Raw genomic sequence first — 23489 nt, 5'->3', positions numbered from 1 at the left:
TAAATGCACTTCCACACAGAGGTGAGAGGCGCTGTCATGTCAATGCAGGGGGCCCGATACGGAGGGGGGCGGGAGCGGCAGCGGCGGCGACATCGGGGATGGGGGGGGTGGAGGTTGGTGCACCGGCGATGCTCTTTCATCTCCAGGCTCCTGCGGCAGCATCCGTTTCCCTCTCTATTCCGTCCTCTGACGTCATCACGTCTTGACGCGAGGGCGGGACAGAGAGGGAAGTCTCTACTGCGCATTTGCGGGTGAGTCGGTCAATTGTCATATATATGTTTGATATATATATATATATATATGTTTGATAGATATATATATATATATATATATATATGTTTGATATATATATATGATATGTTATATATATATATATATATATATATATCATATATATATATCAAACATATATATATATATATATATAATATCTGTGTGTGTATGTTTATATATATTCTTTTTTTTTACAGTGATACCAATTCAGACAAAGCCCGTACTAACTGGGGCACAAATTGGTGAACTTCTGACTGTTATACTTCAAAATTTAAAGGAGGAAGAATTCCTGAACAAAATGTATTAAAATAGTCCTGATCAAAAATAATCCTTATAAAAGTTTTACTAGAATGATAATGATCTCCGGCGTTTGCTCACATTATAAGAAATATTGGCCACTTGGAAGTCCGTGACATTGTCTAAAGTGAATTTACTATGGAATATGCGTCAGCTAGGTGCTTTGGGAGAAAGAAACAGGACAATAGGAGGAAGTGTTAATGTCGTCTTTAGGTGCAAACACTATGGGAATCAAGATCTGTATCCCACATCTTCAAGGAACAACACATCTGCATTCTGAATTGTTGCAAGCCATAAATCACTATGTAAGTTATTCAGCACTATCTAAATTGAGCCTGCTGATATGTGGGAAAATGCGGGATACAAATGTTACAATTAAATAAATAAATATACTTTAATAAACACTTCAATATATGCTTGTTTTATTATTCTCAAAGCATGCACAATTTAGTGTAAATTGCTCTTTGTATTTTTTAATACTTCTGTTTATTTTATTACTGTTATTGAAACAATAGTGTAAAAACATCCCCCAAGTCAGTGCGTGCGTGTTTCTTACATGCAGCGACAAGTACAAAATATCATAACAAAGTCATAAATTTAAAACAATAAAAACATTAAGATACATTGCCCAATAACACCCCCCTTCCCTAACCAAACAGCTACATATGTCAAAGGAACATCCACAAGCATAACTACTGTAAGAATTAAAGAACCATCAATGAGTAGAAGTGAATCGATTTTTTTTTTTACTCTTTCAAAAAGTACTAAGACTAGGGGACACTCATGGAAGTTACAAGGAAATACTTTTAAAACAAACAGGAGGAAATATTTTTTTCTCTCAATGAATAGTTCACCTCTGGAACTCTTTGCCGGAGGATGTAGTAACAGAGGTTAGCGTATCTGGGTTTAAAAAAGGTTTGGACAAATTCCTGGAGGAAAAGTCCATAGTCTGCTATTGAGACAGACATGGGGTAGTCACTACTTGCCCTGGGATTGGTAGCATGGAATGTTGCTACTACTTGGGTTTCTGCCAGGCACTTGTGACCTGGATTGGCCACTGTTGGAAGCAAGGATACTGGGTTAGATGGACCAGTGGACTGACCCAGTATGGCTATTCTTATTTTGAATTATGTGCGTTAGCAGAAAGAATATTCCAATAAGGATCCCAAGTGGGCTGAAAGTTTTTCCACTGTAATTCCTTTTTGAGATCTGCTGCCAAAGGTTCCATATCTAACAAAGATCTCATCTGTATGTGCCATTGGGAAATTGATGGGACTCCTTGGCATGTCCAATTCAAAAGAATGCACTTATGTGACATCATATATAATTTCCTCAAAATCTTCTGGATCCTTTTTGTTCTAAAGATTTTACCGTACGCTAAGCCATAATTTAACGCAACACCTTTTGGGGACATTCCCTCTATATTTTTATTATAGGTCAGGCGTTAATGTAACCATTAGCATGTGGTACCTGCAGGACATTAACGCTAGCAGGCTAATGCTTCCACACCCACTCGCTACCTACACCATGACCCCTGAGAGAGAAATCTGAAAATTGCAAAATGCCTGGTCTAACATGCAGTAGCAGGCAAACTACAGCACAGTCCTTTAATGCATTTGCCCGGCACCTATGTCAGACTCGCCAGTCTATAATTTCCCTGATCTCCTCTGGAACCTTTTTTAAAAACCGGCGTTACATTGGCCACCCTCCAATCTTCCGATACCACTCTTGATTGTAAAGATAAATTACATATTTCTAACAATAGCTCCGCAAGCTCATTTTTCAGTTCTATCAGTACTCTGGGATGAATACCATCCGGTCCAGGAGATTTGCTACTCTTCAGTTTGTAGAACTGCCCCATTACATCCTCCAGGTTTACAGAGAATTCATTAAGTTTCTCCGACTCGTCAGCTTCGAATACCATTTCCAGCACCGGTATCCCACCCAATTCTTCCTCGGTGAAGACCGAAGCAAAGAATTCATTTAATCTCTCCGCTACGGCTTTGTCTTCCCTGATCGCCCCTTTTACTCCTCGGTCGTCTAGCGGTCCAACTTTTTAATAAAAGGTCCCCTAAACTAGATATAAGTGGTGTATTAACGCTAAACATTCCTCCATAGTGATTACACATCTCACTCCAAAATTGCTGAATGAAAGCACAAAAGCAAAACATAAGTCCTAGCTTAGCCCCCTGAGTTTTACACTTAGGATATTCATCTCTATTAGTGATATGTGCTTGGTAAGCTTGATGTGGTGTTATATATGATTGGCTAGAAGAGAGAAACTGGCTGGATCCATGCCAGTCTGAATTCAGACCCGGTTATGGAACAGAAATGGCCCTGATCTTCACAGAAACCAAGACAGGAGATTTGCCTCGATATTAGTACTGCTAAATTTCTCAGCAACTTTTTGACACTGGATCATGATATCATGCTGGTATGACTGGCAGAAACAGGTATCAGTGGAACAGTACTTGCTTGGTTCAGATCTTATCTATCTTACTGGCAACAGTTCATAATGTTTGGCAGCACCTCATCACCACTGTGGGTACTGACCTGTGGGGTACCACAAGGATCAATACTGTTCAATATGTACTTCAAGCCACTAGCTGAGCTGATTCGGTCAATGGACACTCAGTTCTACATCTACGCGGATGATGTTCATACCCATTGAACCTGACTTACCTACAGCCTTGAATAAACTGACTACCTGTCTAACATCAATTCAAGAATGAGCTAAACACAACAAACTTTGTCTGAACCCAAGTAAAACCGAGCTTCTCTGGGTCCCTAACACAAGTAGACACATATCTGACATTAAAATCTCTTTCGGGAAGTATGAACTCCCCCTCAAATCACAAGTCAGAAACCTTGAAATACAATTACATTCAACACTTACTCTGATTCCCAAAATCCAAGCAACCTTCAAGAGCTGCTTCTACTATTTGCCACAACTACGCTGCCTCTATCCTTATATTGAGAAGGCAAATCTTATTCCAGTTGTGCATGCCATGTTAACATCAAGACTGGATTACTGTAATGCACTCTAAATGATTACAAAGTGACTGTACCAACTCCAATTGATTCAGAATGCTGCATTTGTGTTGCTCCATGTTGTGACCACACCTTGGGTACTGTGTGCAGTCCTGGTTGCCGCGTCTTGTGAAGTTCATGGTGGAATTAGGGAAGGTGCGGAGATGGGGGGGATGGGATGATCTCCCTGTTAGGGGGGGGGGGCTGAAGCGGCTGGGGCTCTTCAGCTAGGAGAGGAGATGGCTGAGGGAAGATATGATAGAGGTCTATGGAGTGATGAGTGGAGCGGGTGGATGTGGGTCGCTTGTTTGCTCTTTCCAAGAGTGCTGTGACTGGGCGGCACGGGGTGAGGCGGGATTTGTCTATTGCTTATGTTTGATTTATTCCTACTGTACACAGCCTTGAGTGAATTCCTTCAAAAAGGCTGTAAATAAATACTATAATAAAATATAAGCCCACAAGGAAATCTATTGTTACATTTCCCTTCATTGTTATTTTAGAAATGTTCCTTAGGCAGGAGTGTCTGTTACATTGTGTACTTCAATTTCCTCTGCCATTTCCCCGCTAGGGCATCATAGTTGAGTTCTGGTATACTCCATTGAAGTCCCTTCTGAAAATGTGATCATCTTAACTTGTGCTTCTAAGTATAACAGCCCACTAAGCTTTTTATGACACATCTTCTGTCAGAGATATAGGTGCCCTCTCTCTCACCTAAAGCCAAAATACACCCAGCACTCTTGATCACTCTTAGCAGGGAGTCTTATGCATGTTCACACTAGAAGTTTCCAGAGAGTTAGAGAGCTATGGGGAATAGTATAGAAATCTCTGGAAACTAAAGGAAGGGGGGGGGGGGTTATGCTAATTGGGAAGGTTCTGTGTTATAACCTCGCTGCTTGCCCACCAAATTTTTCTTGAGTTCCATCTCCCCCTTTGACCCATACCAAGAGGGAGATCCCTCCTGTCCATCTGATGCAGAAACCCTGAATGCAGAATCAGCCTGCTGTACCCCCACCGAGTTGACACTAAAGACACCTGCTAAAGGAGCAAGGATTCAAGGACCAGGGGGCAAGTAACAGATCTGAAACCCAGTTGTTGGCATGTTTTAGTGGGGAGGTAGGCCAGGAAGAGGAGAGGAGATTTATTTAGGGTACTTGCTGTGTCATCCAGGCAAATCATATAAATTACAACCTTAGGGGCTCTTTTTCTAAGATGCGCTGAGAAATGGCAGGCACTGGTTTAGGTGCGTTTTGGACATGCGCAGGTCCACTTTTCAGCGTGCCTGGAAAAAAGGCCTTTTTTGTAGCCGAAAATGGACGTGCCACAAAATTAAAACCAGCGCGCATCCATTGTGGCCTGAGACCTTACCACCACCCATTGACTTGGCAGTAAGGTCTCACGCGCTAACCAGTCAGTAAGCGTCAGTGTGCGTAAACTGCCGATTACCGCCAAGTAAGCGCCACACAATAGAAAATATTTTGGATGCTCATCAAAAATAGAATTACTGCCCGGGGCACGCGGTAGCCGGGCGGTAGTTCCAATTTGACGTGTGTTGGACGCGCATAGGCGCCTACGCGCCTTAGTAAAAGGGCCCCTTATCAGGCAGGAAGAAAAAAAAGAACTGTCTTAACATCTAGTAACATCATCACTGCAGAGCCACAATGACTGGCACTTAGATACCCAGGAGCCTGTGTTTACCAGCTAATTAAATCTTGATAATAGTTAACATCTGCTTAATCTTATCAGGAAAGTGAAATGTGCAAGCCATTCTAAGCCCTCACCTATCTGGTGAGTTGGTTTGAGTAACAAGGAGAATAAAGAGAAACTTTGTAATGTTTGTGCTTGATTGGCGGAGAGGAGAAAGCTTTTGTATATATTGGGCATGTATTTTGAGAATTTTGAATTCGTACCCTCATCAATTGCTACTACTATAAATCATTTCTGTAGCGCTACCAGTCGTACGCAGCGCTTTACAATTGAACATGAAGAAGAAAGACAGTCCCTGCTCAAAAGAGCTTACAATCTAAATAAAGACAGTAAAGGTTTTGGGTTTCAGCAAAAAGAACTGGTGTGGTCTCCATCATTGTTTGAAATGTGAAGTCTAGTGCAGAGCTTGCTCAACCTCCTAGGTAAATCCTAGCCCTGGCCTAGTCCCAACCAATAAATAATAGTGTGCACCCCTGTTGTCCATGTTTCCCAGACATAGTCTAAGCAACTGTCTAGACCACTTTAAGGGGGTTACACAAATATAAAAAATATTCGAATAATATGTCAGGGTGGAGAAATGGCCTAATGGTTAGTGCAGCAGGCTTTGATGCTGGCAACCTGCGTGTCGATTCCCACTGCAGCTCCTTGTGACCTTGGGCAAGTCTCTGAACCCTCCATTGCCCCAGGTATAAAAACTCAGATTGTGAGCCCTCTAGGGACAGAGAAAGAACCCACATATAATGTGTACAGCACTGTGTACATCTTGTAGCACTATAGAAATGATTTGTAGTAGTAGTAGTTTGTGGTATTACCTCCAAGAATGCAAATTGGAAGTTTTAAAGTTTCTGAAATCTTTATTTTTTTTCCAGAGTACGTAAGGATTTTGATGTGCCTACTAACTACTTGATTGGAACTCATGGATACTGTACTCAGGTAGGTATCCTTCTGTTTCTGAAGTGTTTTGTTTGCTGAATTCTGATTAACAGGATGATCGAAATACCCAAAGGGTACTCAAAGGGGGAAATTTTCAAACTCCCCACTTAGTTACAAACTGGTCCTCCTCTCTCCCCTGCTCCCCCTGCAGCCACCCATGTCCAGCGACTCTCCTTTCCCCCTGCCCCCCCTGCAGCCACCCATGTCCAGCGACCCACCTCTCTCCCCTGCCCCCCTGCAGCCACCCATGTCCAGCGACCCACCTCTCTCCCCTGCCCCCCCTGCAGCCACCCATGTCCAGTGACCCTCCTTTCCCCCCTGCAGCGTCCCTTCTGTCTCCCCTGCCCTCCCCTGCAGCCACCCATCTGGTCTCAGGACCCCCTCCCCACCTCCCTCTTCCCTGCCCCCCTCTGCAGCCATCCATGTCCAGCGACCCTCCTCTCCCCCTGCAGCCACCCATGTCCAGTGACCCTCCCCTCCCCCTGCCCCCCTCCAGCCACCCATGTCCAGCGACCCTCCCCTCCCCCCTCGGCGCATCACCCAAGCCCCTACCCCCCCAGCGCATCACCCAAGCCCCTACCCCCCTCCTCGGGGCACATCAACCCCCTCGCCACCCACAGCCGCCAATACTAACGCTGTCCGGCCACTGCTGCGTCTCCTGTTGAGCAGCAGCGGCCGGTACAAAAAGAAAAAAGCCAAAAAAAGATTTTAAACCTGAAACACGGCTCCGTAGACAGCCATCTGGCATTGGCTGTCATCTCTGCAGCCGCTCCTCCTCTCCCCTCTGACGTTGCTGCGCTCCTCCGGGGTCTTCCTGCAGGGGCAGTGACGTGGAGGGGAGAGGAGGAGCGGCTGCAGTGACGAAAGCCAATGCCAGATGGCTGTCTACGGAGCCGCGTTTCAGGCTAAAAATCTTTTTTGGCTTTTTTCTTTTTGTACCGGCCGCTGCTGCTCCACAGAAGAAGCAGCAGCGGTCAGGCAGCGTTAGTATTGGTGGCTGCGGGTGGCGAGGGAGTTGATGTGCCCGGGGGGGGGGGGGGGGTAGGGGCTTTGGTGATGCACCGGGGGGAGGGTCTTGGGTGATGCGTCGAGGGGGGGTAGGGGCTTGGGTGCTGCGCTGGGGCAGAGGGACTTGAGTGTTGCGCCGAGGGGGGGCACTGAGCTGATTGGTAGGCAGGGGGAGGAGTAGGGAAACACGCGTGTTTCCCTACTCCTCCCCCTGCCTGACTCGCGGTTTTGCAGGGCAGGGGCTTGGGTGTTGCGCCGAGGGGGGGGCACTGACAGCTGTTTCCCAGGCAGGGGGAGGAGTAGGGAAACACGCGGAGCGTGTTTCCCTACTCCTCCCCTTGCCTTGGAATCAGCTGTCAGTGACATCACTGACGTCAGTGCATTCTAAACTGCCTAGCAGACCACCTCCGAGGGAGCCACGGTACCAGGCACATTAGAACATTGGAGGTGAGAATTATTATATAGAATTACAGAATGCTTGAGAATTTCTCTGTTTTGGTAAACAAGCCATACTGTGGGAATGTGGTCACATGTTTCTCAGTCCAGGTGGCCAGTCTGAACTTGAAACAGACTCCATCTCTCCCTTCACATAACAAATTAATTAGAGCTGTGTCTTATCTTCTTCTACATTCCAAATCATTTTCATACAAACAGAGTTAAACAATCATTTTTAAACAGAATTACTTCTAATCAAAAATACAAACCCCGAGTGCATTTGTCGGTCAAGGCAGAGTTTAAAAACAGTCTTTAAAATTCACTTCTATTATAAGGCCCATAGTGCTTTTTTCTGTTGCACTAAAGTTAATAATTACTCAGTTGAAGGATAATTTACTCCTTTCCATATACATGTGGTGGAACTGGATTCTACTTTACAAAAAATTTGAAAACTCTTTGGGCCCTGTTTACTAAGCTGTGCTAAGCGTTTACAGCGCACTGATTTTTAGGACTCACTAAAAATGCTAGTGCACTTTAGTAAAAATTTACCATAGAGCTAGCAGAAATGCATGGAACTGTGGACTTCCACAAGTAAACGCTTAATTGCCATTATAGAATTTGTACTTAGCACACACACTTTAGGTGCCTGACCTTATGGGCTAGATTCTGTATATAGCGCCTGAAAAATATGCACGGAAAAAATGACGCCTAGGCATATTCACTAAGGTATGCGTATCTTTTATAGACTTAAATTTCCGCAGTGTATATAGAATACGCCAAGCAACTCGCCACGTGACTAAATTTGGTCACATCCATGTAGGCCACATTTTACTTGGTGTAAATCCCAATGCCTAAATTAGGCACTGGTCAGGTGTATTCTATAATCGCATAGATTTTAGAAATGCCCTGCCCATGGCCACACCCTTTTTCAACTAGGTGCACCACATTATAGAACACATTTAGGTGTCCTTTTACTAAGGGGTGCCAAAAAAATGTCCTGCGCTGTTGTAGGTGCATGTATTGGACGCGCACAGGTCCATTTTTCGACCTGAGAAAAAAAAGGCTTTTTTTTGGCTGAAAGTGGACGTGTGGCAAAATAAAAATTGGCACGCGTCCAATTTGGGTCAGAGACCTTATCTGCCACCCACTGACTTAGCGGTAAGGTCTCATGCATTAAGCGGGCAGTAATTGTCAGCATGTGTACACTTCTGATTACCGCCCATTTAACGCCATGCGGTAGAAAATAAAAATATTTTCGGATGCGCATATCCCGCATACGTATAAAATATAATTACTGCCCGGGGCTTGTGGTAGCTGGGCAGTCGTTCCAAATTGAGGCGTGTTGAATGCGCCTAGACACCTACGCTCCTTAGTAAAAGGGCCCCTTAATGTGTTGTGTGCATAAATCTCAATGCTAATTAGTGATAATTGCTTTTTGACATCCAAACAGCGCTGATTAGCTAGTTAACCAGTTAAGTTATGCATATTGTTACAGAATATGCTTCGGTTTCCATGCAGATTTTCAGGCGCCATATATAGAATCTAGGGGAAGTGAATCAGGGAAACACAAATCAAGAGGTATCATTAAATACCCAGATAAAGACAAAAAAAAAGCATGTGCTTATTTGTTTCTGGTGTGCATTGAGAGAAGTGCCAAGAATAATTAAACCACATATGAACAAGATCAAACATTAGAAAGACAATCCCAGTGACCTTAAGACTATATAAGTAATTTATTCAGTGTATTCTTAATATTTTAGATGTGAAATTGTTATTTGGAACTAATTTCTTTTTTGGTCTTATAAGACTGATGTAAAAGTGATTTAACGCTTTTCACTATAAACAGGAACTTGTAAACCTTCTTCTGACTGGCCATGCTGTGTCCAACGTGTTCAATGATACAGTAGAGCTCAGTTCTGAAAATGGATCTTCTACACTTTTAAAAGGCATTACTGTTCGCAGTGATATCGGTTTTTTATCTCGCTTTGAGCACTACAATATATGTCAGGTATGTATCATGTTTTTTTAACCATGTATATTATGTTTTTTTAAAAAATTAGTATATATGTGTCTGCTAAATAATTTGAAGTGGCCATAAAGTGGTATTTAGAATAAGGATGTAGTTGTTCTAGTATTAGTATTTACTAGTATAGAAAACAGGCTTCTTAGCACGATTTTAGAGGAAAATGTGGAAGCAACTTAGCTAACCATGTTCCACTCCTTGTCTTAAAGCAGATTATCCTTATATAAGAAGAGTTGATGTGGATATTATAATTGGTGAAGACAACTCAAAATCATTGGACCATATATGTTGGATATCTAGTCCTGAAAACAGAATCATTGGGGGTCATGTAACACTAAGTCATTAGAAAGGAGTGCTACAGAATGTAGCAGAATCTCTACCATTATTTTCTTTTTTTAGATGAACCTTATATACCCTAAAATGCTTAAAAAATATACCTGACAGGGAGGAGAGACGGATTATGATGACAAAAAATGTAAATATCCAGGCATAAGTTATAAATATGAAAATGCTTTTCAAAATTACCCTGACAAAAAAAAAAGGGTTTTATGAGAAGGGAAGAAATGAGAGATGGTGATGTAAGAGGGGATGGGATTTGATGTACCGCCTTTCAGTGGTTATAATCAAAGTGATTTGCATATTATATACAGTTTCTTATTTTGCATCTGGGGCAGTAGGGGGTTAAACAACGTGCTCAGAAGCACAAGGAGCTGCAGTGGGAATTGAACCCGGTTCCCATGGTTCACAGGCCGCTGCACTAACTGCATTCCTATGACTGATCTTCTCTTCCGCAATCCACAAAACCTAAGTAAAGAAAGTACCTGGCAAGCCAGATGGAGACAAATGGCTAAGGGTAGCAATTCGGTGTGACACTGGATGATATAAAAAAACTAAATGCGTGTCTGATCTCAAGTTATTTGGATTTACAGGCAGGAGTCCATTGCTAAAATGGATGGCAAGATGGCAACAGTTGGTGATAAATGTATGAATAGTGATGAATCTGAAATATGTCTGACTGTTAGTGTTTATGTTTGTGAGGGGGAGATGGACAACCTCGATGTTCAGAAGCATATTTTTAAGTTGTGCATTAGGGGAAGGTGTTAGTTTTGGGGACTTTGAGATTTGTGGAGGTACATCAGTATTGTATTGGCATGTACTTGTGTGAGGAGAAAGGGGATGGGCTTGACCAAGTATATTTGGCGGGAGTTTGCTGAAAAGTGTGAGAGGAGACTGTTTGAAATGTGTCATTAGTCTCCAGCTGCTTCAGGTTTTTCTCCTCACTCATTCCACATTCCACAAGCCCTAACTGCCTGCTGTGGTAAAGCAATTGGGATGCCTTGGAACAGTGTGTTCTTCAAAAATACTGACACAGTGCTTTTGGTTCTCCAGCGTTTCTAAATATAGTGAATTTTGTTCCATTCTTTGGAGTTATTTTACTCCTAGACAGACAGATAGGTGAACAAACACAGACCCATTTTGCATAATTCTTTCCAACATTCCATACCTTGAGAAAGAAAGCATAACAAATGTGGAACTTGTACAAAGACATAACTAAGAATGTTTTCCAAGCTGAGTTTCTAAATTACATATTGAGTACTTAGATTGGTTTAGTATGGTTTTTCTGCTTGTTTCACTGACTGGGTAGGGGCGAAAGGGTTGAAGAAAAGTGACTTGGCAGGCAGCTTTTTGCATCTATGTATGTCTGCTTATATGTGTATGTAACTTTAGGTAAGATTGTGGTTCTTAACGGGAGACATACTGCAGAATATTGGTAAATGCTGCCTGCAAAGCTTTCCCTCCCATCTTTGTAGCTTGGCCAAGAGCAAAACAAAAGCAGTATCCAACTTTCCTCAGTTACTACAAACCATTGAGGCATAAATTTAAAAAATGTAAAAAGTAAGCAAGGAAGAGTGAACACAGGCACATTCACAAACCCATGAACAATTATAAATTGCAGATGTATGTGTCTACCAGTGTGTATATGTATGGGGCACAGTGGGGAGAGTATTGTGAGAGTGGGTGCTTGGGAGATTTGTATTCTGGGGATTAGTGTGTATGGGGTGTATTGGAAGCTTATGCATATGAAAATGTGTGAGGGATGTGTCGAATGTTAACATGAAGGTATGCATATTAAAGAGAATTTGTGTGGGGGGGGGTGTAGTGGGAATGGGGCGAGAAGGCTGTGTGTGGAGGGTTAATGTACAGGAGTATATTTTGGGAGTGTGGCAAGAATGTTCAGTGTAGAGGATTTATGTCTAGAAGTGTGGGGTTGGGTGTGTATGGAGGGATATACATTTGCCCCTGGATTCTGTATAGCACGATCTAATTTGCGCACGCAAATCCAGTTGTATTCTGAATTTGTGCATGCAACTTAGGGACCCTTTTACTAAGGCGCGCCGAAAAGTGGCCTCTTCTGGTGTAGGCGTGTGTGAACGCACACAGGTCCATTTTTCAGCATGCCTGGAAAAAAGGCCTATCATTTTTTTTCGTGGCCAAAAATGGACGTACAGCACAATTAAAACCTGCGCACGTCCATTTTCGGCCTGAGACCTTACCGTCACCCATTGACTTAGCAATAAGGTCTCACTTGCTAACCGGGTGGTAAATGTCAGTGATAATAAACTGCTGATTACTGCCAGGTAAGCACCATGCAGTAGAAAATAGAAAATATTTTCTGCATGTTTTGGAAGTGCGTAAAAAATGGAATTACTGCCCAGGGCACGTGGTAGCCGGGCGGTAGTTCCAATTTCTATGCGCCTTAGTAAAAGAGTCATTTAATTAGTTAATAAGCTAGTCAACTCTGATAATTGCCACTTAAGCAATTATTGACACTAAGTGGCATTAATTAGAATTTACATGCAGAACAGTCTAAGTATATTCTGTAACGTGATGCATGCAAATTCTAAGTTGCATAGTTGAAAAGGGGGCGTGACCATGGGTGTGGAATGGGCGCGTTGTGGGCATTTCTAAAATCTATGCGCATTATTATAGAATACACCTGGTCCACACGTAATGTAGGCATCGGCATTTACACCAGATTTTACTTTGCGTAACTGCCCACAACTAAATTTAGTTGTGTGGACAGGCACCTGGTACATTCTATATTCCAGCACTGATTTTTTAGGTGTGATATATAGAATCTAGTCCTTGAGGGGGTAGAAGGACTGTATGGGGGTGTGGGATGTTCATATATCAAGTGTGTGTTGGAGTTTATTTGTGTAGGGTTATATCTTGGAGATGTGTGGGGGATTGTTCTTAAGGAGTGGAGGAGAGTTAGGGGAAGTTTGGGGTGTCTGTGGAGAGACGGGGGTATGTTTCTAGGGTGTATGATGGACTTGAGGTTTCTGTGTGGGGTGTGTATGGAGGGGGAGGGGGTTGAGTTAGTCATGTTTGGAGGATATATGGGAGTGTATAAGTGGGTGGAATGTGCATATGCAGAAGTTTTTTTTCAGGTACTCTGTACTGCTGAGTACCATCACCTTTTCCATTGCTTGATAAAAATTGACACATGGTGTCGGAATGTTAGTGAAAGAGGCCAGACTCTGCACACCCCAAACACATACATAGAAAATGGCCTCTCCCCCCCCCCCCCCCCCCCCCACAACAGAAAAAGCAGTGTGTACAGCTAATACCCACAGTCCCACAGGAGAATGTGGAGGTGCATTCTGCAGCCAGCACATAGTTCGATCTCTGCAAAATGTGGATGTCATGGGCTACAGAGACTGAGCTGTCCGGACAATAAAAGTAGGAAAAAAATTTGTTTGGAGTTTGCTAGCTTTGGGATTCTGAATATGAAGGATCTCTGCTATCTTTGCCCAGTGCAGAAGAGCATATGCGTCACTGTTCCTCCCTCAACGGTCATCCTGTCCCTTAAGGATGGCTCTGCTTATACATACCAGTGGCGTATATACGGGGGGGGGGGGGGCATAGGGACCTGGGCTCCCAAAAATGGATCCAGGGCCCCTGGTTTTGGGGGGGAGGGGTCCCCAACACCTGCCAGCTGAAGCATTTATCCAGCACTATTCTCCTTACATTGCTTGCATTGCTTCCCTCTCGTCACGTGCACTTTACGCATGCTCAATTTCATTAAAATCGAGCATGTGCAACCTGAGGGGAAAGCAGGGCAGGCAATATAAGGAAAGCATCGCTGGAGAAATGCTTCAGCTGGCGGGGGTTGAGGATCCCCACTAGCCAAAGTATGTGGCATTGCGGTTGGGGGGGGGGGGGGGGGAGCCAGCGGGGAGGCGGGCTAAATGTGCCCCCTCACTTTGGGCTGTGGACCTCCTACTTCGAGGCCTGGCTATGCCCCTAATACATACCAGCATCATTGTGGCAGAATATAAGCAGTGTGCCTATGTATGTGTCTAGAGGGGATGCTTGTGTATGAAGTGTGAATGGGAGATACATGTCTGGGCATATATGAGGTTTGCATGAAGGTTGCTTGTATGGAGTGATATGTGTATGGGGGTAAATGTGATTATGTGTATTTAGGGTGTATGAAAGTTGGAGATGTGTGTGAGAGAAGAGGATGTGTGGTGGTATATGTGTATAGGACAGGTATGTAGGGTGGAGAGTGACTTAAAAGTTCAATTACATTTCTATCCCACATTTTCCATGAACTTCAATGAGCTGGACAATAATAAGCAAAAGAGATAGCTTTTGAGCAAAAAGTGTCGTGCAATGAAAATTATAGCAAAACAATATAACCTCATGATATAGACAAGAACTTTCAAATTAAAGTCTTTAGCTTTTTCCAAAATATAGCATAATTATCCAGGATACATATCTCAACAGGTAGAGTATTCCACCATTTTGAAGCTAAGTAGGGAAAGCATAATGAATGAAACCAGTTTATATACAGAATTTCTACAACTGGAAAAATAGAGTAAGAAATTTCCTAGACTGCATAGTTGCTTTTCTATTTACAAGTTAATTAAACTTTACGTGCAAACTGCTGCAATACCATAGATTATGTGATATGTAACCAAACAAAGCTTAAAAACTGAACATATCTCAACTGGTAGCCAGTGCAGTTTTGCCAGAAAAGTTCAAGCCCTTTCAAATTTGGGTACTCTATAAATTAAAATGAGCAGCAGTATTTTTTGAACCATCCTTCACCAGCTTGTTCAATTTGTTTTTCCCTGACTTGAGCTTTAATAGTCTTCCACAGTAAAGCAATAAGTATTTTTTGGAAGGGTTCGTTCATCAAAAATGGTTTTCTAACTTGGGTCAAGATATTACCATTTTCTTCATGTATATTAAATTTGGTGACTTTCCATCCTTTAAAGAGGCATTATGCTCCCAGATGGACACAACGGTCCCTTTTACATCCATTCTTTCTATTATTTCATAGATTGGAAAGCATAAAAAGAAATAGGACTTTATGGGATTATTTTGGGAACACAAGAACATCAGTGTGTATTACTTTAAGTAAATCCTCATTCCTATGAGGATAATAAAGATTATGTTTCATATAAAATTATTAGAAGATTTATCATGACAATAAGTAACTGTATTTTTCAGGACATCCTTTGTTTCATTGAGACCCCTTGTCTCTGCATGATATTATAGTGAGAGTGATAACTAGCATAATATGTCAATCATCTGAGCTTGTTTAAATGATAGGTGATTTAGTTACCATAGCACACAATCTGGTACATTAGAGAAATAGATGAAGACCAGTTATAGTCTGCCCAATTTTCTTTCTTATCTATTAATTTATTTTTATTCAATTTTACAGGGTGGAGGAGTGGCCTAGTGGTTAGTGTGGCGGACTTTGTTCCTGGGGAACTGAGTTCGATTCCTACTGCAGGCACAGGCAGCTCCTTGTGACTCTGGGCAAGTCACTTAACCCTCCATTGCCCCAGGTACAAATAAGTACCTGTATACAATATGTAAGCCGCATTGAACCTGCTATGAGTAGGAAAGCGCGGGGTACAAATGTAACAACAAAAAAAAGCGATTTAACCTGCCGGAAGTGGCTCCTGGCCAGCTAAATCACCAGTGCAGGGCAAACCGTTCATTTTCAGAAGCACTTAACCGGTTTAGTGCCACTGAAAATGTGTAGTTAACGCTGAACTCAGAATCGGCTATTTTGGGGGTGGAGTCAGCACTTGGCCAGTTAAGTGCTGATACCAGCCAAAGTATCCAATATTGACCCCTGCAAAATAAACATCAAAAACATACCGGGCACCGCCAGGAAAGATCATAGATTACTTAACATCCAGTCCACATTATGGGAGGAGCATAAAAGGAAGTACAATTATCTTACAGCAAGAAAAAAAGAAAGAATTAACACTCATAACACCATGCCTTAGTGAAATGCAGAGTTTTGCAAGGCCCCCTTGAAGCAGAAATATCAAAATGCGGACCTCATCAGGGATTTTGAACAGTTTTCTAAAGTTAAGTTTAGTACGCTTTATTTGGATTAAAAATTGACTAAACAGAAAAGAAAATGAGATTTGTTTTGTTTTTTTTAGATCTGTGATTGATTCAGCTGAGTTCTGCCATTGTGACATTGTTCACATTGCTCAGCAGTACTAAGATCTTTTATTCTCCTTGCACAGTGTCTGCCAGTATTTGATCTTACTAATTATAAACATGCATTTTTATCACTATATGGAGGATGATTAAACATGACTTCTAAGCAGTCGCTTCAACTTGTATATCCCACACTACTCTGTTCCTAGACAAGATATGGATGACTTGTAAGATCCCAGGAATTATATAGTTGATATGTACAATGATTATAGGCTGGTTTTGTTAAATATCATCAGAGCCCTTAGCGTCTGGTTTCACACAATTGTACTAAGCACAAAATAGCACATAAAATACCACAATAGTGAGTGAGCGACCCAATGAATGAAGTGCAAAGTTTCACCCTTTAGTGGTCTTTAGTGACTACTATGTGGTTGCTTAAATGTCTGAGGGCGCGCCTTTTTCATAATTAGATTTAGTACATTTTCCTGGTTATGCTTGCTCTATTTAATTTGTTTACCAATGAGGCAGGGGAATTTTTGTTTTGAGTTTAGTAACAATAGCATGGATACCTCCCCTGGGATCTGGTGGTATGGTTTAAAGACCTCATCGCAAGCTGTTATAATTAGTTATACAATTAAAGGTAATAAGAAGAGATGACAGGAACTGTCGCTGCTCAAGTGAGCGATTAAGATTCTGGAACAGTGTAATATAAGCATGAACGGTAATGCTGTATCGCTACCATTACAGAGTATAACATAATACATTTCTTGCATTTCACTATTTCAAGATTGCCAGTTCGTTGTAGATAAAAAAAGAAACCAGTTACACACTGTGAAGTTACAGTGCTCAATCAAATTTTTTATAGTTATAAAACCAAATAAATCATATGATCTGTAATAATCTAAAAGTATTAGGATTTGTCATTCTAGAAAATAAAAAAGAAGCTGAAATACACTCATGCCTGGCAGCTTACAAGGGTGTACTGCGATTTTTTTTGCCAGCAGTCGAGGTACTTCAAAGAAAGTAATAAAAAGGTGGCATTTTTGCACAGTGATTCAAAACAAAAAAGAACATTGAAAGGATACAGGCCCTTTATTCTTCAGAGGTCATAGCTATACTGATCATGAAATAGCTCCGCAGTTTAGAGCCTTTGACCAGGTACAGTACTTTTAGGAATGCCTAGTTGACCTGATGGTCTTTTGGAATATCCTAGGCTCAATGCAAGCCAGAGGGCTACATTGGAGGCGCGGCTCTCCTTAGAAGAATTCTGTCAGACCATGAAACTTCTTTCTACAGGTAAATCCCCGGGCCATAATGCCTTTCCTGTGGAATTTTATATGACCTTTTTTGACGTAATTGTTGTTTAAGGAGTTTGCGGAGAAAGATCTGGCAGGCAGGTCCTTTACGGAAGCTAAACTCTTGCTATGGGAGAATAAAGGAGGGATCCCAGCATGCAGAGAATTATAGGCAGATAATTAATAAATGTAGACAGTAAAATTTATGCCAGAATCCTAGCCATGAGGTTGGCTTCAGTGCTAGGTGGCCTAAGTCACAGGAATCAGAATAGTTTCATGGCAGATTGGTTGACTGCAGTCAGTGCTAGATTTTGCAATGGTTTGAAAAAGCATTCAACTGACTTGCATGGCACAAAAAAGGTGTGTGGGAACAGCTAGAGGTTTTTGTTAGGAGATAAGAATTTTCATAACTGTTCTATTTGTGGCCGATGTGTTATACATTTAAAGGGGCATTTTTGATATGACGTCTAAATCCGATTTTGGACGTTACTGACCATTATTAAAATGAATAAGATGGATTCTGCCCAAAAGAGGCAAAGGTAGATCCTGCCAACTTTCCAATTGCGAGGACGTTGCCTCCAACACTTGCGAAACGTTGATAGAATATAAGCTGAACACATCAGTGGGAAGGAGAATGCCTAAATATTTAAATGAACCTTCAGCCCAGTGTAAGGGAAACTGATCCCCCCCCCCCCCAACAGTCGCGGATCTGCTCCGATGATGCTAATGCTTCCGATTTATTTAGATTTAGGTGAAACCAGGCGTAATCGCCATATTCCTGGAAGAGTTCTAATAACGCCACCAGAGATTCCCTAGGTTGTGAAAGTTGAACCAAGATATCATCTGCAAAAGTCGCTGCCTTAGACAGGTGCCATAAGTAGAATCTCCCCCTTAATGATCCTATTAGAAAAGTAAGTCTTGCAATATCTTTACACAACGTAGGCAGGTGTCATGTTTTTTTGCAGAACACTCAGGGGTACGTTTACTAAGGTGCGATATAGGTGCGTTAGCGTTTGTAATGCGCATTGACGCGCGTTAAACTCTAATGCACCCATGGCAATGTATAAGCGTGTTAGCATTTAACACACCTTAACTTTAAAGGTGTGTTAAAAATGCTAACACACCTTAGTAAACGTACTCCTCAGTTAAGCTTTTAAGAATCAGTAACATTTAGTGATCAATGCTTGTTTAGTAACAGTCCTAGCCAGGAAAATGTACTAAATCTAATAATGGGAGAGGATTGCCCTCAGAAATTTAAGCACCCAAATGGTCGTCACTAAAGACCACTAACGGCTGAAACACTTCATTCATTGGGTCATTCACTCACTATTCCAGCATAGGAGGGTGGGGATTTTATCCTAAATATATCCTGATCCCAAAAAAGACAGAAGGACTCCAATATGTCCTCAGCCTAAGGGTCTTGAACAAATTTCTGATGTTCAAAATAGTTTCCCTGACAAAAGGGGACTGGTTGTGCTCCCTGTATTTAAAGTAGGCTTATGCCCACAGAGATGCATCCAGGTTCAGGAAGTAACTTGGATTTGTAATGGGCAAACTCTGCCTCCAGTGTTGTAGGCTACAGTTTATTGTAATGCCGGTGGCATGAGTATTCACAAAGGGATTAATATTCAAAGTGAATTATTCATTCATTGGAAGGAGGCAAATACATAACCTCCTTATCCTATGATTTTTGAGCTGTTTGGAGAGCATTGGGGTAGGACAGGGTAAAGGCAGCACTGGCTCTTACATGTTTAGCAGAGGTAAGTTATACATTTTAAAGTTAGATCCGCTAAACAGCAAGACTAACTGGAAATATATAAGCACTGGTGAGGTTGGCCACTCATATGTATGTTAAGTAGCACTAGTTTAACAAATAGTTCTGCTGAGTATCCTAATAAAATTAAGCACCAGCAAGCCCCCTTTGATTATTAATCCCAAAACGGGTAATTTTATAACTGCAAAAAGACAACTGCTTCACAGGGCACAATGAATAACTTCCAACCGGATACTGTGAATAATAAAACTCTGTTTCCAGTCATTTAAAAAAATTAGCAAGGAGGAAAAGACCTCAAAAGGCTCACAGTACACGGTGATTATACACCCAGTTGCTAATGTACTTCTAGAGCCATTACTTCATCGTCTGCCAAAAAACCTCCTGCAAAACAGTTGGCTTTTTTTATTTTTCTTATATTATGCCCTTATAATTCCAACATTGTTAAAAAAAGAAAAATTTGTATCTTCAAATACTGTGAAGATATCAGTACATATAAATATATCCAAACATGTTCTTAATCATTCAGTAAATCAAAGTGCACTTAGCTTTCAACCCCCGACAGGATCCCATTTTCACCACCGGTTTTATCAAGGGAGGATCGATGTTCCTGTGTTCCAGCACATCTTATGCTGCATTTGCTGTTTCAGCGCCCAGTATGGGGGTTGAAAGCTAATTATGTATTAATACATAACTTAATACATTTCATATGTGAAAGATAAATATAAATACGTACATAAAAATGATAAAGCCAAATCAAATTTAAAATATCTGCTGGTTGGAGTTCATAACCCACTCATCTGAACTGTTCTAGCAGGACTCAAGGGAAAGAAAAGAAAATTAGCAGGTAAGCCCAGATTTCACTTTTAAAGGCATGACCGTTGAGTGAACTGTTTTTTTTATACTGCATTAATGAGTCAGAGTTGTAACCACTGCATTACAGATAACCATGCCATCAATTGTAAGTTGTGCTTTAAACTTCTTGGCCTCTTATACTTCACTTACTAATGTGCTTTATAGCATACAGTTCCTTTTACCTTTTGCACTTTGGAAACTTGTCTGCAGTACAGGCGCCTCATTTACTCAGATATGTTGGATTGTTACCAAGTTGTTCAGGGCAAAAGGACATCTGAATCTTTTCCTTTATAAGCAAGACAAAAAATAGTATGTTATACTTATTCATACTATATAACATGGGGTGAGCTACGGCTTTCAGAAGCTGTCCTTTCCTCTGATAATATACAATATAGGAATATTTCCATAGTGCAGGTAGAATATTTATATTCCTGTGAATGTTCTTGCTGTATTTTGCAGTGCTGCAGCCATAAAATAACCATATAATTGGTTTACAAACACATCATCTCTGTACCTTTAGTGTAGATTAGTAAATAGGTGCTGAAATGTCAGTGATGGCATAGCTTCCTATTTCTGCAGGGGTTGAGCACAGCTGAGGAAAGGCTTTGAGGCCAGTGCAGGCAGTGTTATGTGAAATGCTACCGCTGCTGGTGACCTCTGGAGGGGAAAGGCATGCTTACAGGTAGTCAGGGGAGGGGGGAATTAGAGGTTGGGGGATACCATATCATCTCTTATTTTTCTTTTGTTATACTGCATACAGAGTGTGGCTTCTTAGTATTTTGTGTCTATATTTCTAATATGTGGTCACTTGTTCTATACACTCAAAGAATCTATGTTCTAAGTGTTTGATTGAGACCAGCTATTCTGTTAGCATGCAGATCCTATGTATAGATGTTTAGTGATCCAACTTATTTCGTTTTTCCAGTAGGTGTATTGATGTTCTAGAGCAGTGCTTCTCAACCCAGACCTCAGAGCACAGCCAGCCAGCCTTCTTGGCATGCAAATCTGTCTCATGCATAGTCATTGTGGATATCCAGAAATCCTGACATGACTGCCTGGGTGTGCCCTGAGGACTGGGTTGAAATCAACTGTTCTACACCCTTCTTCAGAATGGTGCCACTGACCACTAGTGGCAGTCTCTCAGTACTACCGCTAGGGAGTTCAAGCAGTCATATGAGGGCTTTTTCACTTATATGACAGCTTGAATCCCCTAGTGGTGCCATTTTGAAGAAAGTGGCCACCAGAGCAGGAGTGAGTGGGGATTGATCCTGTCCCTGATGACGCTTTGAGTATGTAAATCACTGCACATAAGTCTTTAATAGCACAGTGCATTACTACTGAGGTTCATTAACCAACACATTGAGTTTCATTTTTCTCTGCATTCATGGGTATCTTGGAGAGCATTTAATAGCCAAAGTGTGCATTGAATAATCCAGGGCTTTGTTTAGAGTGAAGCCATATTTAGTTGGTTTATTTTATATCACATCCATATCATAAGCTATTAGTTTGACTAGGAGGGGGAGGAAAATACACAGTATAGTTGATAACGAGTAAAATGTCAGTGCCATCATTTACTATGTTTTAAACTGAACACAAAGCTTCCATTTTTTCCCACTTTACTGCTAAATATTTAGGAGATAAACTTATATGCAACTTGAGAATGAAGAACAGCATTTTATATGCTCAAATAGGTATGAACGAAATAACCTACATTTATGTGATATATGTTCCTGGGGTCATAGCAGAGCTGAGAGTGGCACTGATAAACTACATGTTTGAGTGCCATTTCTTACAGGTATATAGTAACATAGTAAGTGACAGCAGATAAAGACCAGAATGATCCATCCAGTCTGCCCAACAGACACACTCATTATCAATTCATGATTAAATCACAATGAATGTGATATTATATACTTTATCCTGAGACTTCCTTTGGTGTTTCTCGGACATAGACTGTAGAAGTTCATCCGGCTCTGTCCTTATGTTCCACTTAACTGGAGTTGCCATCAAAGCCTATTCCAGCCTATCCAAATCCATCTTATCATTTGTGGGACCCAGACCACAAACGTCTGTCCAGCACTGTCCTCCATTCCAGGTTATGAAGTTGCCATTGAAGCTCTTTCCAGTTTATCCTAAACCGGATTACCATATACAGACACAGACCTACAAAGTCTGCCTGGCACTGGCTTTAGTTCTTTACAGCCGGAGTAGCCATCAAAGCTTCATTCACACATCCACCTTCCTGCAGCTTGTTAAGGTTTTGTTTTGTTTTGTTTTTTTAATTTATTTTTGTTTTCCACCATCTATTTTCTAAATAGGATCCCTCTGTGTTCAATCCATGCCTTTTTGAATTCCATCACTGTTTCTGTCTCTACCACCTCCCTTTGGAGGGCATTCCAGGCATCAACCACCCTCTCCGTGGAAAAGAATTTCCTGACATTACTTCTAAATCTACCACCCTACAACCTCAGCTCATGTCCTCTAGTTTTACCATTTCCCCTTCTCTGGAAGAGATTTGTTTCAATATTAATACCTTTCAAATACTTAAACATCTGTATCATATCTCTCCGTCCCTTCTTTCCTCTAGGCTAAACATATTCAGGTCTTCCAGCCCCATATCATTTTAGCCACCTTCCTCTGGACCGTTTCTAGTCTTTTTACATCCTTACATGCCCAAAGTTACAGCTGCCTCAGAGTTAGTGTAAATTTTGCACAGGAGCTTTTGAGGAGACAGTTTTATAGGTGCATATATTAACATTTATTTATTTAGTTAACATATTTATAACCCGCCCAACCCATAGATGCAATATATTGCTTGTATGTCTTCCATACATAGGTGTCTTGTCAGAAAATTAGCTTTACATTCCCTTGCAGATGTATTGTGAATGTTAATAATGTTACTTATCATTTCTTTGAGCCACATCAGTTGCATATCACCTTGGATGGAAAAAAAGACTGATGGTTAGTCCAGATATATGGGGGATGAATTTATGTAAATAGGTGTTATGGATCCTATTCTTTCTTTGGGCTTATTTTCCGTAAAGCAGCTTTTCATGTTAACGTGGTTACACCCCAGCCTTATGGCATTGTTTTTCTTTAGGGGAGAGACACTGCTAGTAGCACACATATTTGATGACATGAGAGAGAACTACCATGATCAGATTACCATATTTATACCTCAAACATTTTCTTGGAACACATTTTAATATTCATTGTTCTTAGGAACAGTGATTCTAAATGTAAAGAAAACATTTTCCCATATAAATAAATGATAAGTCTATGTTATACTACCTGACTGTCAATGGGTGCTGAACAGAAAAAAGGAATTTGTTACAGTTTGTGCAGTATTTCACTAACCATGTAGGCGCCTATAGGGATATTGTAG

The 23489-nt window shown here is 41.4% G+C and overlaps 1 protein-coding gene across 4 annotated transcripts in view; it reads left to right on the top strand.

Moving 5' to 3' along the window:
• The window catches only part of MINDY4 (MINDY lysine 48 deubiquitinase 4), a 180283-nt gene that overhangs the window by 142271 nt on the left and 14523 nt on the right, over positions 1 to 23489 (top strand). For all 4 annotated transcript variants that reach the window (XM_030197772.1, XM_030197746.1, XM_030197754.1 and 1 more), the window contains 2 exons: positions 6174 to 6237; positions 9527 to 9688. In XM_030197772.1, coding sequence (XP_030053632.1) covers positions 6174 to 6237; positions 9527 to 9688 — 226 coding nt within the window. The remainder of the gene's footprint in view (positions 1 to 6173; positions 6238 to 9526; positions 9689 to 23489) is intronic.

Source organism: Microcaecilia unicolor, chromosome 1 (genome assembly GCF_901765095.1).
Source record: "Microcaecilia unicolor chromosome 1, aMicUni1.1, whole genome shotgun sequence".
Taxonomy (NCBI): Eukaryota; Metazoa; Chordata; class Amphibia; order Gymnophiona; family Siphonopidae; genus Microcaecilia; species Microcaecilia unicolor.
This window is presented reverse-complemented; position numbering and strand designations above follow the sequence as displayed.